Source organism: Rattus norvegicus, chromosome 3 (assembly GCF_021556685.1).
Source record: "Rattus norvegicus strain SHRSP/BbbUtx chromosome 3, alternate assembly SHRSP_T2T, whole genome shotgun sequence".
Taxonomy (NCBI): domain Eukaryota; kingdom Metazoa; phylum Chordata; class Mammalia; order Rodentia; family Muridae; genus Rattus; species Rattus norvegicus.
The window spans coordinates 115783794-115802807 of record NC_141536.1 but is presented as its reverse complement, the minus strand read 5'-3'; the positions used below and the strand labels follow the sequence as shown (position 1 = coordinate 115802807).

Sequence of the window (19014 nt, the reverse complement as noted above, 5' to 3'; positions counted from 1 at the left end):
CATCATAGCCAATAAAACAAAGGAAAATTAATGTGTCCATACTGTTGGCTGGGATTATAGAAAAGATAGAAGAAACAGGGCAGCTCATTCACAAAGGAAAATGCTAAGAAATATAAAAAACTGAAAATAATAAAATCATCATTTTGCAGTTATTATAACAATTAATTCATAACGCAAAACTCACAAAAGGCGAAAATGGATGAATATTTGATGAAAAAACAGGACATTTACATAACCGTAAAAATACTGTTCACATACCAAAAACCACAGTTAACTACCGTGGAGAGATCAACAAATACTTCCTTTATCAGTTGTTTAAGTTAACAACAGCAAAGGACGAGTCAGTATTGTGTGGGATGCCTGCTTGCAGTCAGTACCTACTTGGAATCTGATCATGAAGCAGCAGACATCTGCTCTAAATGGAAAGCCAGTACTTATACAGTGGAAAGCCATCATTACTCAGGATGGAGTCAAGCACGGGATGGAGAGGCTTTCTCAACAATCGTGAGACTCGGCAAAGAGCTCCTTGCCAGAAGCCACAAGGAGCCCTCACATCCATTGTTGGCACAGCCTTTTTCTTCCTCTCTCCCCTTCCTCAGAGGTCTCCACTCTTCCCTCCTTGGAGACTGACTAGAACTCATGAAATCTACTCATCCTCCTAAGGTTCTGGGTTCCCAGCAACTCAGTTTGAATGATGTGAAATCTCAATTTCCTTCTCAAATTAAGATGACTTGTCAAAGCCCTTTACCAGAGGCTCCCACAAGCCTGATTTAAACATTACTAACATTTTTTAGAAGATCCTTCACAAGGAGATTGCAAAGTTTACAGTTTTGTCAAGAAGCACACACTTTCATTTATTGTCTTAAGTCCCAAGTCAGTTTAGAGCATTTTTAAATGCCCCACTTCTAGTCTACTCACCTGGTGTGCTATTGAGTCTCTGTATTTACCATTTTCCTCCACAGCTTTGTAGACACTTGTTCCCACTTACCTCCTCCAGCTCAGGGTACTCATTGTGACAGGTGTGATACTTCAAATGCCACTCTATGGTAAACTTCACAGGTCCAGAGCAACTGAACGACTTCACTGACCAGACAAAGAGTTTTATTGTACGTTAGTTACAGTCTAGTAGAAACTTGAGGCTTCAAGAATTCAGTCTGAAACTGACTGTTTTAATAGTAACATGAGTAAAACATTATCTCATTTCTCTAAATCACTGCAAAATGAGATAAATTCATTAAATTTTAACAGCTACCCAAACTTGCTACAACACTTTTCAAATCTAGGTCCAAGGTTGGAATCAGCTAAGCATGCTGGCTTGTTAAGCCGTGGCTCTCTCATTAACTCACTCATCCAAACATGCTGAATGAGTCCTCTGCTGTGTACCATGAAAGGACACAGCAGCTATCAAGAACAATTCCTCTTTGTGGGGCATTAACAACTGGGCGCTTTTAGAAGCCTAAGAGAACAGGGTGTGTGTCAAGGGGCACTAGGACATGATCTAGGGCAAAGGCATGTTACCTGAAAAAAGGCAGTGAAAAAAGTGAAGAGGAGGGCAGAGAGATGCACCGAACCTCACCTAAGTGTGAGCCCAGACCGAGGATGATTGCCTGGATACAGTTACAACAGACCAAGCAGTCTGACCTTTAGTTGGAATACCAGAAAGCACTACCAAGCGCTTAAAGTTCTGGTTGGTGTGACTAGGACTGAAAAGGGTTAGGTCTACGGTCAGAGAAAGCTCTTATTGGAGTGAACTGTGCCAGGACAGCTGGTTTCCCCAGAGCAAGATCAGGGAAAGGCCAGAGAAGCCGGAGGATCTTTTTTTTTTTTTTTTTTTTTTTTTTTTGGTTCTATTTTTCGGAGCTGGGGACCGAACGGAGGATCTTTTTATAACATAGCCTTAGGTGTTTAAGAGCAACTCTGTAGAACGTGTTGGATGATGAGCACCAGAAGGCAAGGATTATTGAGTATCATCTTAAAGGATGGCAAATCAAGCCCACAGAGAAGGCTGAGAGAAAAAAAAAAAAAAAAGATGTATTTTTGCAAACTAAGTCTTAAATGAAATAAAATTCTAAAATATTAGCACCAGTTTAAAAAAATACATTCAGCTTAACATATCTTACATGTTTAAATTAATATATTTATTTATAATATATCAGAATTGAATATTAATATACTTACCAGAAAATCTGATATCAGTAGAGTTAAACATAGTTTTCCTGAATATCAAAGGTCCTGATTTCTAAAGTGAAGAACAAATATAGAAAAATCTTAGTTAAAACTTTCTCTATTTTTTAACCATAGTTTTATCTTCTAAATGTAGCACTCTAGTCCTTATGATACTATCTGAGCAGATGATTTTATTTTAAAGCCCCATATTTAGTCTTTGAGCCAAGACATTTTAAAACATAAAACTTGGGCTAGAGAGATGTCTGGGTGGTGAAGAAGCCCTACTGCTCTTGTAGACAGCCTGAGTTCAGATCCCAGTACCCATAGCTCCAGCTCCCGGGAAGATGATGCCCACTTCTGACCTCTACAGGTACCTGCATTCATGTGCACATTCTTCCTACCCCTATAGAAAAATTAAAAATAAAAATCTCTAAAATATAAAATTGATCACATCTCTGGCTTAAAATCTTATCACTGTGTCTATTCCCTAGTTGATGTGAGGATCAGAAGGAGTGGCCCTGCTTTTAAGGATCATGAATTCAAGGGCAGCCTGAGTCACATAGTGAACTTTGTCAGAAATAGAAAGGCCTCAAGGAGTCTCAGTTGGGGTGTGGTAATACACAAGGCAGAAGGGGTTTGTCCATTATGGTTAGTGCTGCTTGGCCATACATAACACAAATGGCACGTTTACATGCTGTTCTCTTCGTATCAAAGTCAAAGTACTTTCAATAAATAGCATCTCTCTCCAAAATGACTTTGTTTACTTACAACATCCTAGAGACCCCACACACAGCCTGCTCACCTCTCCAGCAATGCTTCACTTCTGGAAAACTCTTGCTGCTAGGACCATAGTGGTCAATCTAAAAGCTGCTAATACCTGTCTTGTTTTTCCTTTGCCTACTTAGCTCCTCCTTACCACAAGAACAAGTTCAAAAATCTCCTCCCTGGCTGGAGTGTATAGCTCACAGAGTCTGTTTAGCCTACAAAAGGCCCTGGGTGTGCTCCCCAGTGACCCCAAACCTCCTTTATGCAGTCTCTAGCCACCACTGTATTTCACAACATTAACCATGATTAAAGATGAACAGAATAAAAATCCTGCAGGAAGGAACCATGCTAAATGAAAGAGTAGTTAGGAATTACCGAGCAGACAGGACAGACACCTCTTTCCCCTTCCCAGCAGTTTCCAAAATATAAAGTCAGCAGCTCAGATCCCTCCTCTCATCTCCACATCCATACCCATGGATATGGTGAACCGGCACACCACACTAACTACAGTAGCAGGCGCACTCCTCGTTGCACCAAGTCCTATGCTGTCTGCTGTGAAGATGAAGTCCTCCAGTCAGTCAAGCTTCATTTCCATCCCAACCCCCAGCATATACCTAGTTACTTGCTCATGCTTCCCACCTTGGCTCTCTCCACACCTACCAACATGGTTGGGGTGCAGGCCCTCAACACTTCTGCTCTGACCTCAACGCTATAACTGTTCTTCTGCCTCCAGACCTGAGCCTTCAATCTACCCTTGAATGGCAGCCAGAATAATTGGCAGTTCTGCCCAAACCCCTGTAATGGCTCTCAGCTGTTTACACCTAAAATTAATTACTGATGACCCCAAGGTCCACGCAAACCCCAAAAGCCTTGACGAGCATTATAAAAGAAAAAAAATCAAAATCAAAAATTCTGAGTTAGGTGACATAATAAACGGTTTGCTTCCAGCGTCTCTTAAAAAGAGACTTGGCAATTCTGTGCCTAGGAACCACAGTGTTTCCTTCCCCGAAGCCAGATGGCAGTTGCTTTATAATAGCTGGCTTTAAATTTTCCTTTCTGAGGAAGAGGGACGCCTAAGGCTCAGGAAGCTTACAAGGCTAACCAGGGTCGTCCCTGAAGTTACAAATGAAGACAACAAGTGCTGTATTGGAGTAGCTGCTGCAAGTTATTGGTAGAATGACAGTGACATAGCTTTTGGTTCTTACCCATGTCAGGGACACCCATGTTCTTAAAAGTAACCCTAATGTACTCATTGGTTCACTAAGCTGGACTTCCATGGACTGAGTACTTTTATCTGTCACTGTGCTATTAGAAATGGTCTCAGAGGGAAAGTCACATAACAGGTACCAATTTCAAGAGAGACATGCTGTTCGAGCTCAGCTCACTTCTGACATGATCTGTCTCAGTCCTATAAGTCCTGGAATTTAAGATTGAAGTCTAGTGAAGGAGACCTATAGTGACCTTAGTACCCACCTTCCAGAACTTCATTCAACAAACCCACCAAGGTTTGTTCCACTGCTACTGTTCCACTTTCACAAAGAAAATACCTATTTATCTTTTCAGACTAGCTACACATCTCCACAAATCAGACTTAGGCTGGCTCCATCAGCACTTGAATAATAATAACCCAAGCATGCTATATGGTATACATAAGTATCTACTCATAAATGAACTGTCCTCAATATTGTGTGAACACCTTGAGAGAAAGCATTGTATCTAAAATTCACCTTTGCAAGAGGAATGACCAATCTAGCAAATGGCATACGGCGATGCTCAAACTACTTGCTAATTTTTATAGCTAAAAGAATCTTTTTTTCACTTTTGATGAATTCATAAAAATAAATTAAAGTCTTGTTCTCCCTGTTCTACAAGCTAAATTGTGACAACTTATTCTAAGAAGAAAATAATCAGTCTGCTTTTTGCAAGGAAAGGCTCACTGACACTACTGATCTGAGCTACACAGGAAATAAACTCAGCCTGACTAAAGCACAGGACAGTCAAAAAACACACTTCTCCGATTGTCAAAAGAACCTGCCGATTTTCCCAGTGCAATTCTTACTGTCCAAAGCATGCTTGACGAAGATCTTTTTATACATGCTCAAGCAGAGTTAACAGCTGTCGTGTAGCTGATTCACTTGCAATGTTCTTATTCCGAGTTTGGAAACTGGCTTAATGCATTTACTACAGAAGCAGCAGGAAACCATAAAGCATTTTTTTATTGCTTTTTATTGATGAGAAATCCAGTAATAGAGATGGGCAGGCCCTATCAGGATAAGTACACAACGATAAGTCTCATTCTCTCTGTTCTAAAAGCTAAATTCTGACAACTTAATATAAGAAAAAAAAATAATCCTGCTTCTTGCAAACTAGGCTCACTGACACTACCAGCCTGAACGACACAGGAAATAAACTCAGCCTGAACAAAGCACACAATCTCAAAAAATACAGGGCACCTACTCAGAAAAATCTTAAAAATAAATGGATATACTGAGCCTACATTTGATCCTCTGTAGTTTTGGAAGTGTGTGCACCTTCTGATACTACTTTTGGTTGAAGGAATATAAACATAAATGTCATCTTCAGAATTTGGACGTTGTTTCAACACACCCCAAGCAGATCTGGGTGAGTCATCTGACTCTAGAGATGCTCAAGACAATGCTGCTTCCTGATATCCTGTCTCTTTTGTAAGACTTTCCATAATTTGGTCTCTGCATTCTTCCCACATCATCTCTTAACCACATAGGACGTCAAGTTCTCTAATGGTCTGCCCAGTTAAGGAAGTTTTCATCTACCCATGCCTCCAGACTCACCCTTTAAACACTCCTAAACAAACACCCCGCTCCACATACACACACAGAAATCCCGAAATGTAATAAGAGCACTAAGGAATGTACAGAAACACAAGAAAAAGAAAGGCGAGGTGACTTTACGCACTTCTGTGGAGCATATTCAATTTATGCTCTAACAGAAAGGCTAGACAAACCTTGTGGCCTTAAGGATGTGGTCCCCGTAGCCAAACCTAGCCAAAGTGTTCAGCCCCAACGACGCCGCTGGGAATGCAGAGATTGGTGGCTCTGAACTGAATAAATAAAAGCAAGATCTAGACACACCACGTCAGGACGGGTGGAGAGCCTCACGAACGAGCTGCAAGAACGTTTAGGAAGGGAAGCTGTCCTAAGCACAAACTGGGACCGTTCTTTCCTGAAGCCTACATCAGGCAGAGAAGGGGACGCTCCTTTTCCAGAGCCCAATCTAGACAAAAGGCTCAAGAAGCATGTCAAAGGATAGAGCAGTAGCTATCAAGCCCAAGGCCAGACGGGTCCGCGGGCGAAACTATCCTGCCCGGGCCCTGAGAGCCTGAGAAGCGCCACGCCTCAATCCCTACAGAGCACTTACGTCATTGACCGTCCTCGTCCAAAGCCCGAGCTCAGGGACTGCATCCACAGCCGCCGGGACCCAGCACAGGAGACACAGGGCAACGCGCAGCATCTGGGCCCCAGCGGGTAGGCGGCAGAGGAGGCCGGGAAGGAGGGAAGCCATAGACCGACAGGCGGCAGCCATCTTGACACGGAAGCCGCACCTGCGCTCCCGGAACTCAGCCACGCCCCGGGGCCGCACCTGGCGCAGCTCCGCCCCTGAAGGGGCAGGCCTACGAGGGAAAAAATAGAGCTTGGGCCGGAGTGCGAAGGGGGATCTTGGGCTGACGCGGGTAGGCGCTGTTAGAGGAAGTGGGGTCGAACCTGGAGGTGGGTTTCAGGGCCAGGCCTGGAAGGACCGGAGGAAGAATGGAGGGGTACGGATGAGAGTAGGGAGAAAAACCCGCAGGGCCAAGGAGGAGGCGGGGCCGGGGGCGGGGCTGAGGAGGTGAGGCCGGGATGTGGAGGCGGAGCCAACACATTAATTCGGGAGGGGCTATGGTGAGGGGCGTGGCAGGGAGGCGGGCCTTCCCGGGAGGAGGGAAGGCGGAGCCGAAGTGTGGAGGCGGGGTTGCAACAAGATTGAAAGGGCCGGACCTGGGCGGAACTAGAAGCCGATTCGAAGGGAAGGTTGAATGTGGGAAGGTGGAGGCGGGGAAACGGACGGCAGAGAGGAGGGGGAAGAAAAAGAGGGAGGGCCTTCAGGGACACTAGAAGTTAAAGACCTGGCTACTACGCAGCTGAAAGGTCAGCTTGCAGAGCAAGGCTCGAGGGATAATGGGGCACTCTAACTACAACTTTGCAGAAATTAAGATCCCAGTACTTGGGAGGTGGAGGTAGGAGGATCGTGGGAATTCAAAGACAGCCCAAGCTACATAGCAAGCGTAAGGCCAGTGGGAGCTGCACAAGACTTGTCTAAAAGCAAAACAAAACACTTGTCAACATCGAAATGCTCTCTACAGGGGGAAAATTTGTTTCAAGAGCAATAGTGAGGTCTTACCAGTAGGTGGCACTAGTAAATTGATGTTTTATATGAATTTGAATCTTTCCTGAATGTCTTTTTAGTCCCGATTATATTACCCCTAACTTCAATAGGAGTTGCTGTTCATACCTCTAATTTACTTTTAAATAATTAACTATTTTTCAAGCACGTTTAAGTTCGGTAAAATCGAGAGGAATGGATCTCTAGAGAGTTCTAATAGCTCCCAAATACCTTCCCCTGCTAGCAACATTCCACAGGACAAGAAGTGCCTTTAATGGAGACCATTAAACCAATAATCAACTCAAAACTGTATCTTACTGCTCATTAAGTATCTCACAGAGGTATCGATTTCCAAGTAATAGAGTAAACAGGGACGTTTACCTTAATGAAGAGCAAATGGAATATTGAGATGGTCCTGAGGTTAAAGGCACTTGCTGCTAAGCCTGACTACCTGAGTTCTGTAAGGTCCCATAAGGTCCCAGGAACAGACTCTGTTATATTGTTCTTTTTTTTTTTTTTTTTTTTTTTTTGGTTCTTTTTTTCGGAGCTGGGGACCTTGCGCTTCCCAGGCAAGCGCTCTACCACTGAGCTAAATCCCCAACCCTTTTTTTTTTTTTAAAGATTTATTTATTTTATTTATATGAGTACACTGCAGCTGTCTTCAGACACACCAGAAGAGGGCATCAGATCCCATTACAGAGGGTTGTGGGCCACCGTGTGGTTGCTGGGAATTGAACTCAGCACCTCTGGAAGAACAGTCAGTGCTTTTAACCGCTGAGCCATCTCACCAGCCCCCTGTTATATTGTTCTTTAGCCCCCACATATTTCCCACTCAATACATAAATAAAATGTAATTAAAATTTTAAGAGTAATTACTTTTTTAATTAGATGTTTCTTATTCTAGGGTAATTTTGTTTCCAAGGAAGAGTGGTACTAACATTGCTTCCCTGGGTTAGCTAGGCTGTATTTGTGATCTTCATCCACAGCACTCTGCCTGGGTAAGCTCACTAAAAGCTAACACAGTAAAGAGCCATCAGTGGCCCTGGTTCAGTCCCCAGAACTACAAAAAGAGCTAATCGAACAGGGGAAACTAGGCACATCCTAGGGTGTAGAAAGAAAAGAGTCTGGAGACATGGCTCAGTGTGGTAAGAACACTGGCTGCTCTTGCAGGGGACCTGGGTTCTATCCCAGTATCCACATGGCAGCTCACAACCTTCTTCAGCTTCAGTTCCAGGGCGTCTGTTGCCCTCTTCTGACCTCTCTGGGCACCAGGCATCCATGTGGTCCACAAACATACATACAGACCAAATGCTCATACACAAAATAAATGTAAAATATATATTTAATTTTAAAAGCCTATAACCATTTTAAAAATCCTTATATTTTAGAGACTAATTTAATTTAGATGCTTCTAGAAGCAGTCTCTGGAGTAAGAACTCCAGTTCATCAGGGAAGGTTCATAAATGGCAATAAGTTAGTGTTCTGGGGCAGATACTACGCCCTGAAGTTCATGTGTTACGGGTTCTAATCTCCAGTTGATCAAATGTGAATGGAGAAAGAGATAAAGTGAGATGAGGTCTTCAGGGTGGGCCCTTATCCAGTATGACTGATATCCCCAGCCCTGGAGGAACCTCAGACACATTCCTGGCCCCAGGGAGGACATTGTAAACCAGAGGAGCTGCAACAAGCCCTCGATAGACGCAGTCAGAAGAATCTAACTGTGTCAACAACTTAATCTTGGACTTTCTGACCCCACAACTGTGAGGTGCTCATTGCTGCTGTCTAAGCCTCTCAGCCTTCTGGCGCTTTCTTTCGCTAATCTTAACAAATCAATCCAGAGAGTGAGTAAATATGACAGTGAATGGAATGTGGACAAGAAAGACAGCATTATTATCCAGTCAGCTACCATGGTGGCAAATGGCTTGTAATCTCGGAGAGACTTTGGAAAAGTGTGTGAGCGCGTCCCGGTCCCTCACCAGGAAGCTGATCAAATGTATAGAAGATGGCTTATGGTAGTCAGACTTACAGTTTTTCAGCTTCATGGTACTGCAAGAGTAGCACACACCCAGTACAGACTGTTCTTAGATTTGATCTTGCCATGGCTGGAGATGTGTGATGTGGTGCTTTCTGGTGGCCCTGGGTAGCCTGAAGTCAGCAAGCAAAGTGGAAGCTCTGCCGTGTCCTGAGACACCAAGCGGACAGCTCTGTAGGCTGATGTGCCAACATTCGTCTTTCTCAATTGAGATAGCGACTCACTATATACGCCAGTCCTTGAACTCACAACCCTCCTGTTTCCTCCTCCTAGGTGCTAAAATCACAGGACTGTACCACTATACCTGCCCCCAACCCCACCTTATAGTACAAACAATTTTATCTCCTTCCATAGAATGAAATGAAAAAGATTACCATTGCATACACATAGGTAATGTATTGTGATTGTTTTTACCCCGTTACCCGCTGGTGTCTCCCTTCCTTTCCCTCTAAACTTCACTTTCTTCCCAATTAGTCCTCTCAGATTGAGCCCTTCAACATCTATTATGGGTAGAGGAGATGCCCATGGTGCCCTAGCCCTTCCTGAGGAGTTGTGGACTGTTAGTTGTCCTGGAACTTGCTCTGTAGACCAGGCTGGCCTCCTCACAGAGATCCACCTGCCTCTGCCTCCCAAGTGCTGAGACTAAAGGTGTGCGCCATATTGCCTCATAAATGACTCTCATGGGATAACACACATGTGCCACCGTGGCCAGCTAGTGTGACATATTTGAATAGCCTCTCATTCCAGTTTCAGGTTACAGATATGCATGTTCGATTTGAGATGCTTTCTACTTATGATGGCTGTGTCCAAACATAACCTCATCAAGGGTCAAGGAGCAGAGGTGCTTACCTCAGTTTACCCTTGGAGTATGGCTGTCCCTGGGAGGGCAGTTTAAGTCCCACGAGAAAGGCAGAATAGCTTTTCCAAAGTTTGAGGAAAGCAAAGAAATAGAGAACATCACAGCTGGACGTCAATTCAGACATGCAGGATAGAAAGGCCAGGAAGAACTCTACAAGGACCCCTGAAGAAACTCACCCTGCAACTCTTGCAGACGAACTCACATGGTGTTTGGGAGTTGCTTCAAAACAATACAAAAAAGATAGAAGGGAATGGACAACGATAAAATAAGATGAGCTATGAATTAATTTTTAAATTTTTATTATTGTTATTTTATTTTTATGGATATAGATGTTTTCTTTGCAGACATGTTTGCAGTGTGTGCACAGAGGCCAGCGAAGGGCATCAGATTCCTTGGAACTGGAGTTATAAGTGTCATGTGGGTACTGGGAGCAAGCCTGGGTGCTCTAGAAGAACAGCCAGTGTTTCTAAACCCCAAACTGTCTCTCCAAGCCTGAACTGATGGTTTCCTTTCCTTTTTAAAGCCTGGAGATGGATATGTGAGCAGCCACGCAACCCTTCTGCCTGTTTATATACGTTTAGCCCTTCATAGCAATAAGGTTATTGCATTGGAGATTTTTGCTGGATGTAATAATAGGGTCTAAGTTTACATCCTATGTAAAACAATGATAAACCAGGCCAAATGTATGAAACCATTGGTTTTAAGATACTGGACTTAGGGTGATAAAAGACAAATTTCCCAAAGGAATACAAAGTGTGTACGCACACGCGCGCACACACACGCATGCACACACACACACACACACACACACACACACACACACACACACACACACACACAATGGGGAGGGAGGGTAAGAGAGATTAAGCCCTATGGCTCCTCCTATAATTCCTACCTCAAGGACATTGTCAGGCTGTGGAACAGGAGGGAAGAATCCAGACAGGGGCAGGCTCTGAGAAGCCGGGGCTGGGAATTCTGTGTGAGCAAAGGCACTGGAGTGTGCCTGAGGAATCAGGGGAAAGAGAGAGTGGAATAGAGAGAGACTTTCTGAAATCCACAGGAGCCCCTTTGACTCTTCAGCAGGGACCCTAAGTGCTGCATGTGGAGAAATCATCACTGTTCCTTTTCCTTCAGAATTCTGATCATGCCAAACAAACAAACAAACAAACAAACAAACAAACAAACAAACAGGATGGTTACTCATTTGCCCTAATATTCACATATAACCTACACACCTTCTCCCGGACACTTTTGAGTATCTTACACTTTAAAAGGATTACATCTATTTAGTTACTTAGTTTTCTACTAAGGGAGCAGGCACATACCATGATGCACATGGAGAGGCCAGAAGACAGCACTCCCGAGTCAGTTCTCTCCTACCATGGGGATCACTGGGATCAACTCACTCAGGCAGCGAGGTTCAGCAGCTAGAGCCTTTACCCTGTCTGAGAGGTCTTTAATCTCAAGTACGTTGTAAATGTAAGCAGTGTTATACTGCCTTGTGGAGGGAGTAAAGGACGAAGGGGTGTGGTTCTGGAGAGTGTCTGTCTTGCATACTAACTTTGTTTCGTTTCCTGATGTCGAAGGAACTTTCCATCAGAATATCTGGATCTAGTTTTGTGGGACTTTTTTTCCCAAGTGAGAGTACAGTTTTTTCCATGTCTAATGAGACAATCACATGATTTTCCTCCTTGTGTTACTAACATGATATAATTAACTTTTATAGACTAATTGAGATCAACGTCCATACTTTTAATTTTGGTAAAATACATACAAGATAAAGATACCATGTTAGTTGTTTTCAGGGACGTAGTTCAGTAACATCGATGGCTTTCACAGTTTTGGGCAGCCACTGCCACTGTTCACTTTCAGAATCTTCTCCTCCTTCCCAGATGGAATTCTGCACCCATTTAACACTGACATTGCAGTTCTCCGGCCCAGTCACCATCTTATCACCTGCCTCTTTGTGTCTGACTACTCCAGGAGCCCCAAGTCCATGAAGTTACATAATATTTTCCTCCACACAGCATCTTCATGGTTCACCCACACTGTAGCATCAAAATTCCCTTCCTTTGGGCTGGAGAGATGGCTCAGTGGTTAAGAGCGCTGACTGCTCTTCCAGAGGTCCTGAGTTCAAATCCCAGCAACCACATGGTGGCTCACAAACATCTGTAATGAGATCTGATGCCCTCTTCTGGTGTGTCTGAAGACAGCGACAGTGTACTTATATATAATAAATAAATAAATCTTAAAAAAAAAATCCCTTCCTTTAAAGAGTGAATTGTGTTCAGTTGTACCAGTATATCTTATGTTGTTTATCCCTGCATCTGTTTTTTGTTTGGTTTGGTTTTGCTTTTTCAAGACAGGGTTTCTTTGTGTAGCCCTGCCTGGGTGCTCTGGAACTCACTCTGTATATCAGGCTGGCTTCGAACTCACAGAAATCCACCAGCCTCTGCCGACCACGTGCTGGGATTAAAGGTGTGCACCACCACCTCCCATATCCGTGCACCTGTCGATGAACTTTTTTCTTCTTTCTACCTTTGGCTTTTGTGAATGCCAACGCTATGGACATTTGTGTATATGTTCTTATTTAATGGCTTTTATTTTAAACGTCATTTTAAAAAATTTACACACACACACACACACACACACACACACACCATACGCCAAAATGGACCAGGCTCACAGACTATACAACTCAATGAACTTCTGTGAAGTTAAAGTAGCCCCTCAGAATGGAGGCTGTTTATTTTTTAGATAGGCTCCTACTGTGTAGCCCAGGCTAGCCTGCAGTTCATGATTCTCCCACCTCTGTGTGGAGAAGTATTGGTATTACTGGACCGCACCACCATACCCAGCTCCTAACACTGCTGGTGCCTGACTTTTAGATGGCCTGGGTTTGAGTGGTGTGAATTGTTTGTGAGGGCTGGTGTTGGCTTTCGTTTCTCTAATGGCAGATGATGCTGGCTTCTTTTGCTTATTGGTCATTTGCACAGATTGGGAGAAATGTGAATTCAAGTTCTTTGCTCCATGTAAAACTGGTTTATTTATTTGTCCTCTTATTGTGGAGTTGTAAGAGTTCTTTATATATTCAGGATTCATATCCTTTTTTCATTTAGCCTGATAATCTGTGGACTTATTTTGTGTTTTTTGTTTGTTTGTTTGTTCTGCTGTTTTTGGTTTTGTCTTGAGACAGGGTCTCATATAACCCAGACTGACTACAGACTCCCTAAGTAGCTGAGGCTGGTCTCGAACTTTTGGTCCTCTCGCTTCGGCGTCTGCTGCTGGGATTATAGACATATGCCACCAATCTGGTTTATTTGGTTCTGGGGATTGAACCCAGGGTTTTGTGCATGCTAGGAAGCAGCACTACCAACAGAGCCATATCCCCAATCCAATTGCTATATTTTGAGTAGAAAATTTTAATTTGTTTACAATTAGTGAACTAGGCATCATTTGTAAAAAGAAAAAGAAAGAGAGGGAGAGAGAGAGAGAGACAGAGAGAGAGAGAGAGGTTAACACAGAGCTAACTCAAAGACTTTCTGGACTTGGAAAATACACTCAATAAGCCACAAACAGACCCATCAGCAAATATGGAACTTGCATTAAGTCAAGGATTTAAGTATATCATCCAATCAAAAAAACCATAAAAACATGACCCATGAAAGACATAAAACCCTTAGCAATAATTCCCATCTCTGAAGGAAGGGCACAGCGAGACCCAGAATTTTAGTAATAATACGACAAGAAATATTCAGTTAAATACAAAACACAGGAGTAACTGATACTGTCCTACACAGGAGGAAAAGGCAGTCAGTAGCAACTGTCCCTACGGAGGACTACCTGGCCGTCATCAGGTAAACGCTTTATTATAAGCAGGCCTCTATTTGTAAATAATTTCAGAGAAATAAAGAAAATGACCTTTACGTTCTTTTATTAATGTTTTGACACAAGATTTCACCAGGTGGCCCTGTCTGTCTTGGAATTTTTATGTAGAGCAGGCTGGCTTTGAACCTGAAGCAATCTTGTCTCTGCCTTCCCAATGCTGGGATTATAGGTATGTGCCACCACACCTGACACTTCTAATGGAGACTACGAATAAAGAAAAAGGAGTCATTAAAAAAGAAAAACAGGGGGTTGGGGATTTAGCTCAGTGGCAGAGCACTTGCCTAGCAAGTGCAAGGCCCTGGGTTCGGTCCCCAGCTCCGAAAAAAAGAAAAAGAAAAACAGATAGACTTTACAAAAGAAAAGAAAGAAGTAAGTCATTGGGAGTGTGGTACCAATGTCCCCTGTGTCTCTGACCCAGTTTGGAAGACGGGAATGGGTAAAATAGAAGTTTTAGTCAACAGAGAAGCAAACAAGCAAACATATGGCTGTTCCATATCGGCAGAAGTACACTGACTGGAATGAAACCCTCATCAGAGGGCTACAGAGACTGCATAGTCCATACAGCATGCCCTGTGTGAGCATCAGACCTTATTTTGGATTCCTGGAGTCTGTTAAAAAAAAAAAAGCCAGGCCTGTGATGAGCCTACAATCTCAGTGCTGGGGTGGCAGAAGCAAGCAGGTGCTTGGGGCTCACCAGCCAGCCAGTCTAGTCACTTGGTGAGCCCCACTCTCAACAAAAGACCCTGTCTCAAAAACTAAGGAGGAGAGCAATTAAAAAAGATACTCACCACCCATACATGCATACACATGCAGATGCACTTTTACACACACACACACACACACACAGAGAGAGAGAGAGAGAGAGAGAGAGAGAGAGAGAGAGAGAGAGAGAGAGAGAGAGAGAGAGCGCCTAACATCAGATAGGGACTGTCAGAAGAGAAAACTAGCAACTTGAAGGAGGCTCATTAGAGATAACATCTGAGGTACAGAATGAATGAGAGCTAGAGAGACAGCTGGGCCTAGGAAGGAGAAACTGATCCTTAAAACAAGCTGTCAGCAAATTCGGGGTTAGGCAGTGACCTGCCTGCCTCCAACCTGCTCAGAATGCTAGTGGTGTGAAACTGTCATGGTTTTCAAACATCCACTAATGAGCCTTTCCTCTGAGGTACACAGGGCAGGGCCTTAGAGCCTGCTTTGGGGAAGTTTATGTAGCCAAGTGTTTCTTAGTCTTTAAGCAGGACTTACAAGTCAGGCTGACCACTTCGCTGTGACCACCGATAGAATCAACAAACCACTCAAAGTAGAGCGTTCTGAGCCATATTCTGTAAGAAAAGACTGTAAGAACTTGTCCATTACCTTCTCTGGCTACTAGACAACAAGGTCGAGACAGTCATTGTAAGATCCCGACCTCAGAGCCGGGCTCCCTCCTCTGTATCTGTGAATAGATGAGTTCATTGTACACATCACTAACGCTGCCAGGAAACACTTCCTTGGATAGATTTATAATTGTGTTCTCTGAACAAAACAACTAAAAAAGAATCATATATTTAAGGAGCAGAAAGGTTGATTCTTTTTTTTCTTTTCCGGAGCTGGGGACTGAACCCAGGGCCTTGTGCTTGCTAGGCAAGCGCTCTACCACTGAGCTAAATCCCCAACCCCAGAAAGGTTAATTCTTAAGTTTAAGAATAACTCTTAAACTTATTTAAGATAACCCTTAAATGTTTTAAAAAAATATTTAAATGTAGAATCCATATGACCCCTGCATGTTTTTTTTTTCACTTTATACAACAGGATTCTATTTGAATAATATTTACATCATAAATACATTTGTGATCACTGAGTTATTCTTCAACAACAGGGGCTCAGGTAACTCAGGCTGGGCTCAGATTCTACACAGTCAAGGATGATCTTGAACCCCTGATCCGTCTGCCTCTACTTCCAAGTCTCTGATGGCCAGTGTGCGCCACCTCACTCATTTAATGCAGTGCTGGAGATGGACGATCCCCTGTGTGTCCTAGGCAAGCACACTACCAACCGAGCCTCACCTCCAGGCCCTCAAATCCCATTTTACCAAAATATGCTGTACATTGAGGCATTCTAGAGTAGTGGTCTGTGGGTTAAGATTTTTAGGAATAATTGCATCTAAGTAGGTGAAATAAGTAATTGGACAAGCTCAATGCTAAACAGAAGAGTAATTTTGCAGTCTTTATTGAAAATCGAGGAAACAGAATCTAATGGAGGAGCACTGCACGTTAGTGACATGTTCATGGAAGGCTTCCTGACTTCCCGTTATCTCTAGAGTCAGCAGAGGTCTTTGGAGAAGTGGAAGCTGCTGTTGTGCAAGTTTACTGTTTTTCCACAGAGTCAGCAGAAGCCCCCACTTGCTTAAGCCATTGATGCAGACACGGTACAGCATCTTGACTTTGTGAATGAGGACAGCCAGAATGGGCTCGATTCTGAGAACCAGGATAGGGTTTGACCATTTCCTGTGGGGAATTTCTATTTAGTCTGGTGGACTTGGGGGGCGGGGCAGAGAGACAGAGAGACAGACAGAGACCCGGGGCTTACATTCTGACCCACCTCATGTCCCTATATCCTATAGGTAAAGTTTCCACACATGGGGGAGGGACACCAACCGCTTACATGGTAACTGGACCAAATTGTGCAAAGGCAGGGCAGCAACTTGCAGGCTCCAGAACCCAATAGTTTGCCTGAGGTGAGGAGCGAGGAATGTCATCCTTCAATCTGCACTTCCCCAATAAGGCATCTCTGCCTAAGTGACTCTCTCTCTCTCTCTCTCTCTCTCTCTCTCTCTCTCTCTCTCACACACACACACACACACACACACACACCTCTCTCTCTATATATATATCATCCTCCTACCCTCCCTTTTCCCTCCCACTCTTCCAACACATCCCCTTCCAACCTTCTTGTCTTCTCCTAAACACACACACACACACACACACACACACAACACTCTGAGTCCAGTTAGTGCTACTTGTGTGTGCACTGCTGTGGGGCCATCAGAGCATGGGCAACCTACTGGTGCCACACCCCTCCCCCTCCTCCAGTAGCTCCTCAGTAAGGGTGGGACATTGTGAGCCCCTCCCCATCTGAGCTGGAACGTTGACTGACTTACTCTTACGCACATAACCACCACTTCATTGGTGCAGTAGCCACATTCTGTCTAGAAGACAGCATTTCACAACAACCACCTGGCCCCAATCCCACAGCTCTTGCATTTTTTCCTCTCCTTCTTCTTGGATGTCCCCTGAGCCTTGAGGTAGCTGACATCAATATCCCACGTAGGACTAAGCACCCAACGGTCACTCTCAGCTCTTTAGCACTTCCAAGCGACTGCACTGACAGCTGCTCACTGCAAAAAAAATTCTCTGAACTAGGTTAATGCAGTGCCTAAGTATAAATGTTTAGGAGGCAACTTGATCATATGTCAGGGAAGAGGTTTCCAATATGACAAACGGTGGTGGTCTCCCACTGCGTAGAGAATGGAACCTCAAATTAGGAAGAACCTCAAGCAAGTTTTCAAGGACAGAGTTCTTTCAAAGACTGTCTCATCCCCTTCCTATGCAGGGCAGTGTAACAGAAGATACTGGTGTCTTGCACAAGGAAACCAGGCATGGATAGCTTCCATCCAACCCTTTCTTCTGGCCAGATGGGTCTGTGCTTTGTTTATTTTTTCCTCAAAAGACCTTGCATCTCTCATTAAGAAAGGGAAGAAAGAGCTAGAACAAGTAAAGAAAAGAAAGGGAGAAGGAAGAGGAGGAGAAGAAAGAAAAGGAAGAAAAAGAAGAGGAGGAGAAGGAGGGTGAAGAAGGGGAGGAAGGGGAAGAGGGGGGAGAGGGGGAGGAGGGGGGAGTCGACGGAGGCAGAGGCGGAGGCGGAGGCGGAGGAAGAGATTCCCTCCCCTCCCTGAAGCCACACTGCCAGACAAGTCTCACCCTGCAGACCACAGTGTCTCTGGTGTTTATTTACTCCCTTCCTTGTGGCCGCCCAGCCATATTCCAAGCTAGCAGAACACAATGACCTGACTAGTTTCTTCCCATTTCCTCTGTCAGCCTTTTTACTTTAAAAACAGACTTGGGCATATACAGAGAGAGTAGGAAAGGTTCTTTATAGTAAATGCAAGTGACAGTATGGGAGTTTGGGAGAGTTAGTGGTCTCCACATTTTCAAATGTTCAGGGCTATGGCTGAGAACCACACAGACCCGAGGTACTCAGGGAGGAGGCTTAGGCATGTAGAGCCATGATGGTGAAGGGGAAAGTGTGATAAAAAGCGTTCATGCTGATTAAATGCGAGTTCTTAACAAGCTGACTCAGAAAATGGCGTTACATAGAAATAAGAAGTTTAGCTAAAGGTTCTGCCTTTAAGACAGGTGGCTTACCAACGGGCTTGACTGCACAATTTAGAAAAATAAAAGAAATTAAGCTGTATTTCAAATTTCATCACAATTTACGTTTGCTGAAGCTGTACCTTTTGAAACTCTCATTAGGACTCCTTGCTCATTAAACCCCCTTTCCCTTACAAACTCTGTCAAGGAACAACCCTGTTTGCCAACTGCCCAGAGAGCAAATCCTGCTTGCTTTAAGACAACCAAAACTGTGCCTGTTTAGTTGATCAGAAATGTAGCCTTTCTTTTTTTTTCTTTTTTCTTTTTTTCAGAGCTGGGGACCGAACTCAGGGCCTTGCGCTGCTAGGCAAGCGCTCTACCACTGAGCTAAATCCCCAACCCTAGCCTTTATTTTTTATTTTTTTTTATTTTTTTTTTTTGGGGTTCTTTTTTTCGGAGCTGGGGACCGAACCCAGGGCCTTGCGCTTCCTAGGTAAGCGCTCTACCACTGAGCTAAATCCCCAGCCCCATATTTTTTAAAAGATTTATTTTATGTG

At 43.9% G+C, this 19014-nt stretch overlaps 1 protein-coding gene across 3 annotated transcripts in view; it reads right to left on the bottom strand.

Annotated features, from left to right (window-relative positions):
• Tmem87b (transmembrane protein 87B) overlaps positions 1 to 6515 on the bottom strand; it is a 35170-nt gene extending 28655 nt beyond the window's left edge. For 2 of the 3 annotated variants that reach the window (XR_015683195.1, XM_087653335.1), the window contains exons 1-3: positions 6328 to 6515; positions 2179 to 2239; positions 989 to 1083 (exon numbers count right to left, since the gene is read on the bottom strand). Coding sequence is in view for 2 of the 3 variants with exons in the window: in XM_087653335.1 (XP_087509461.1) it covers positions 989 to 1083; positions 2179 to 2239; positions 6328 to 6492 (321 nt within the window). In the remaining variant the exon portion in view is untranslated. 3 annotated transcript variants of the gene reach the window in all.
• Positions 6516 to 19014: the final 12499 nt, after the last annotated feature.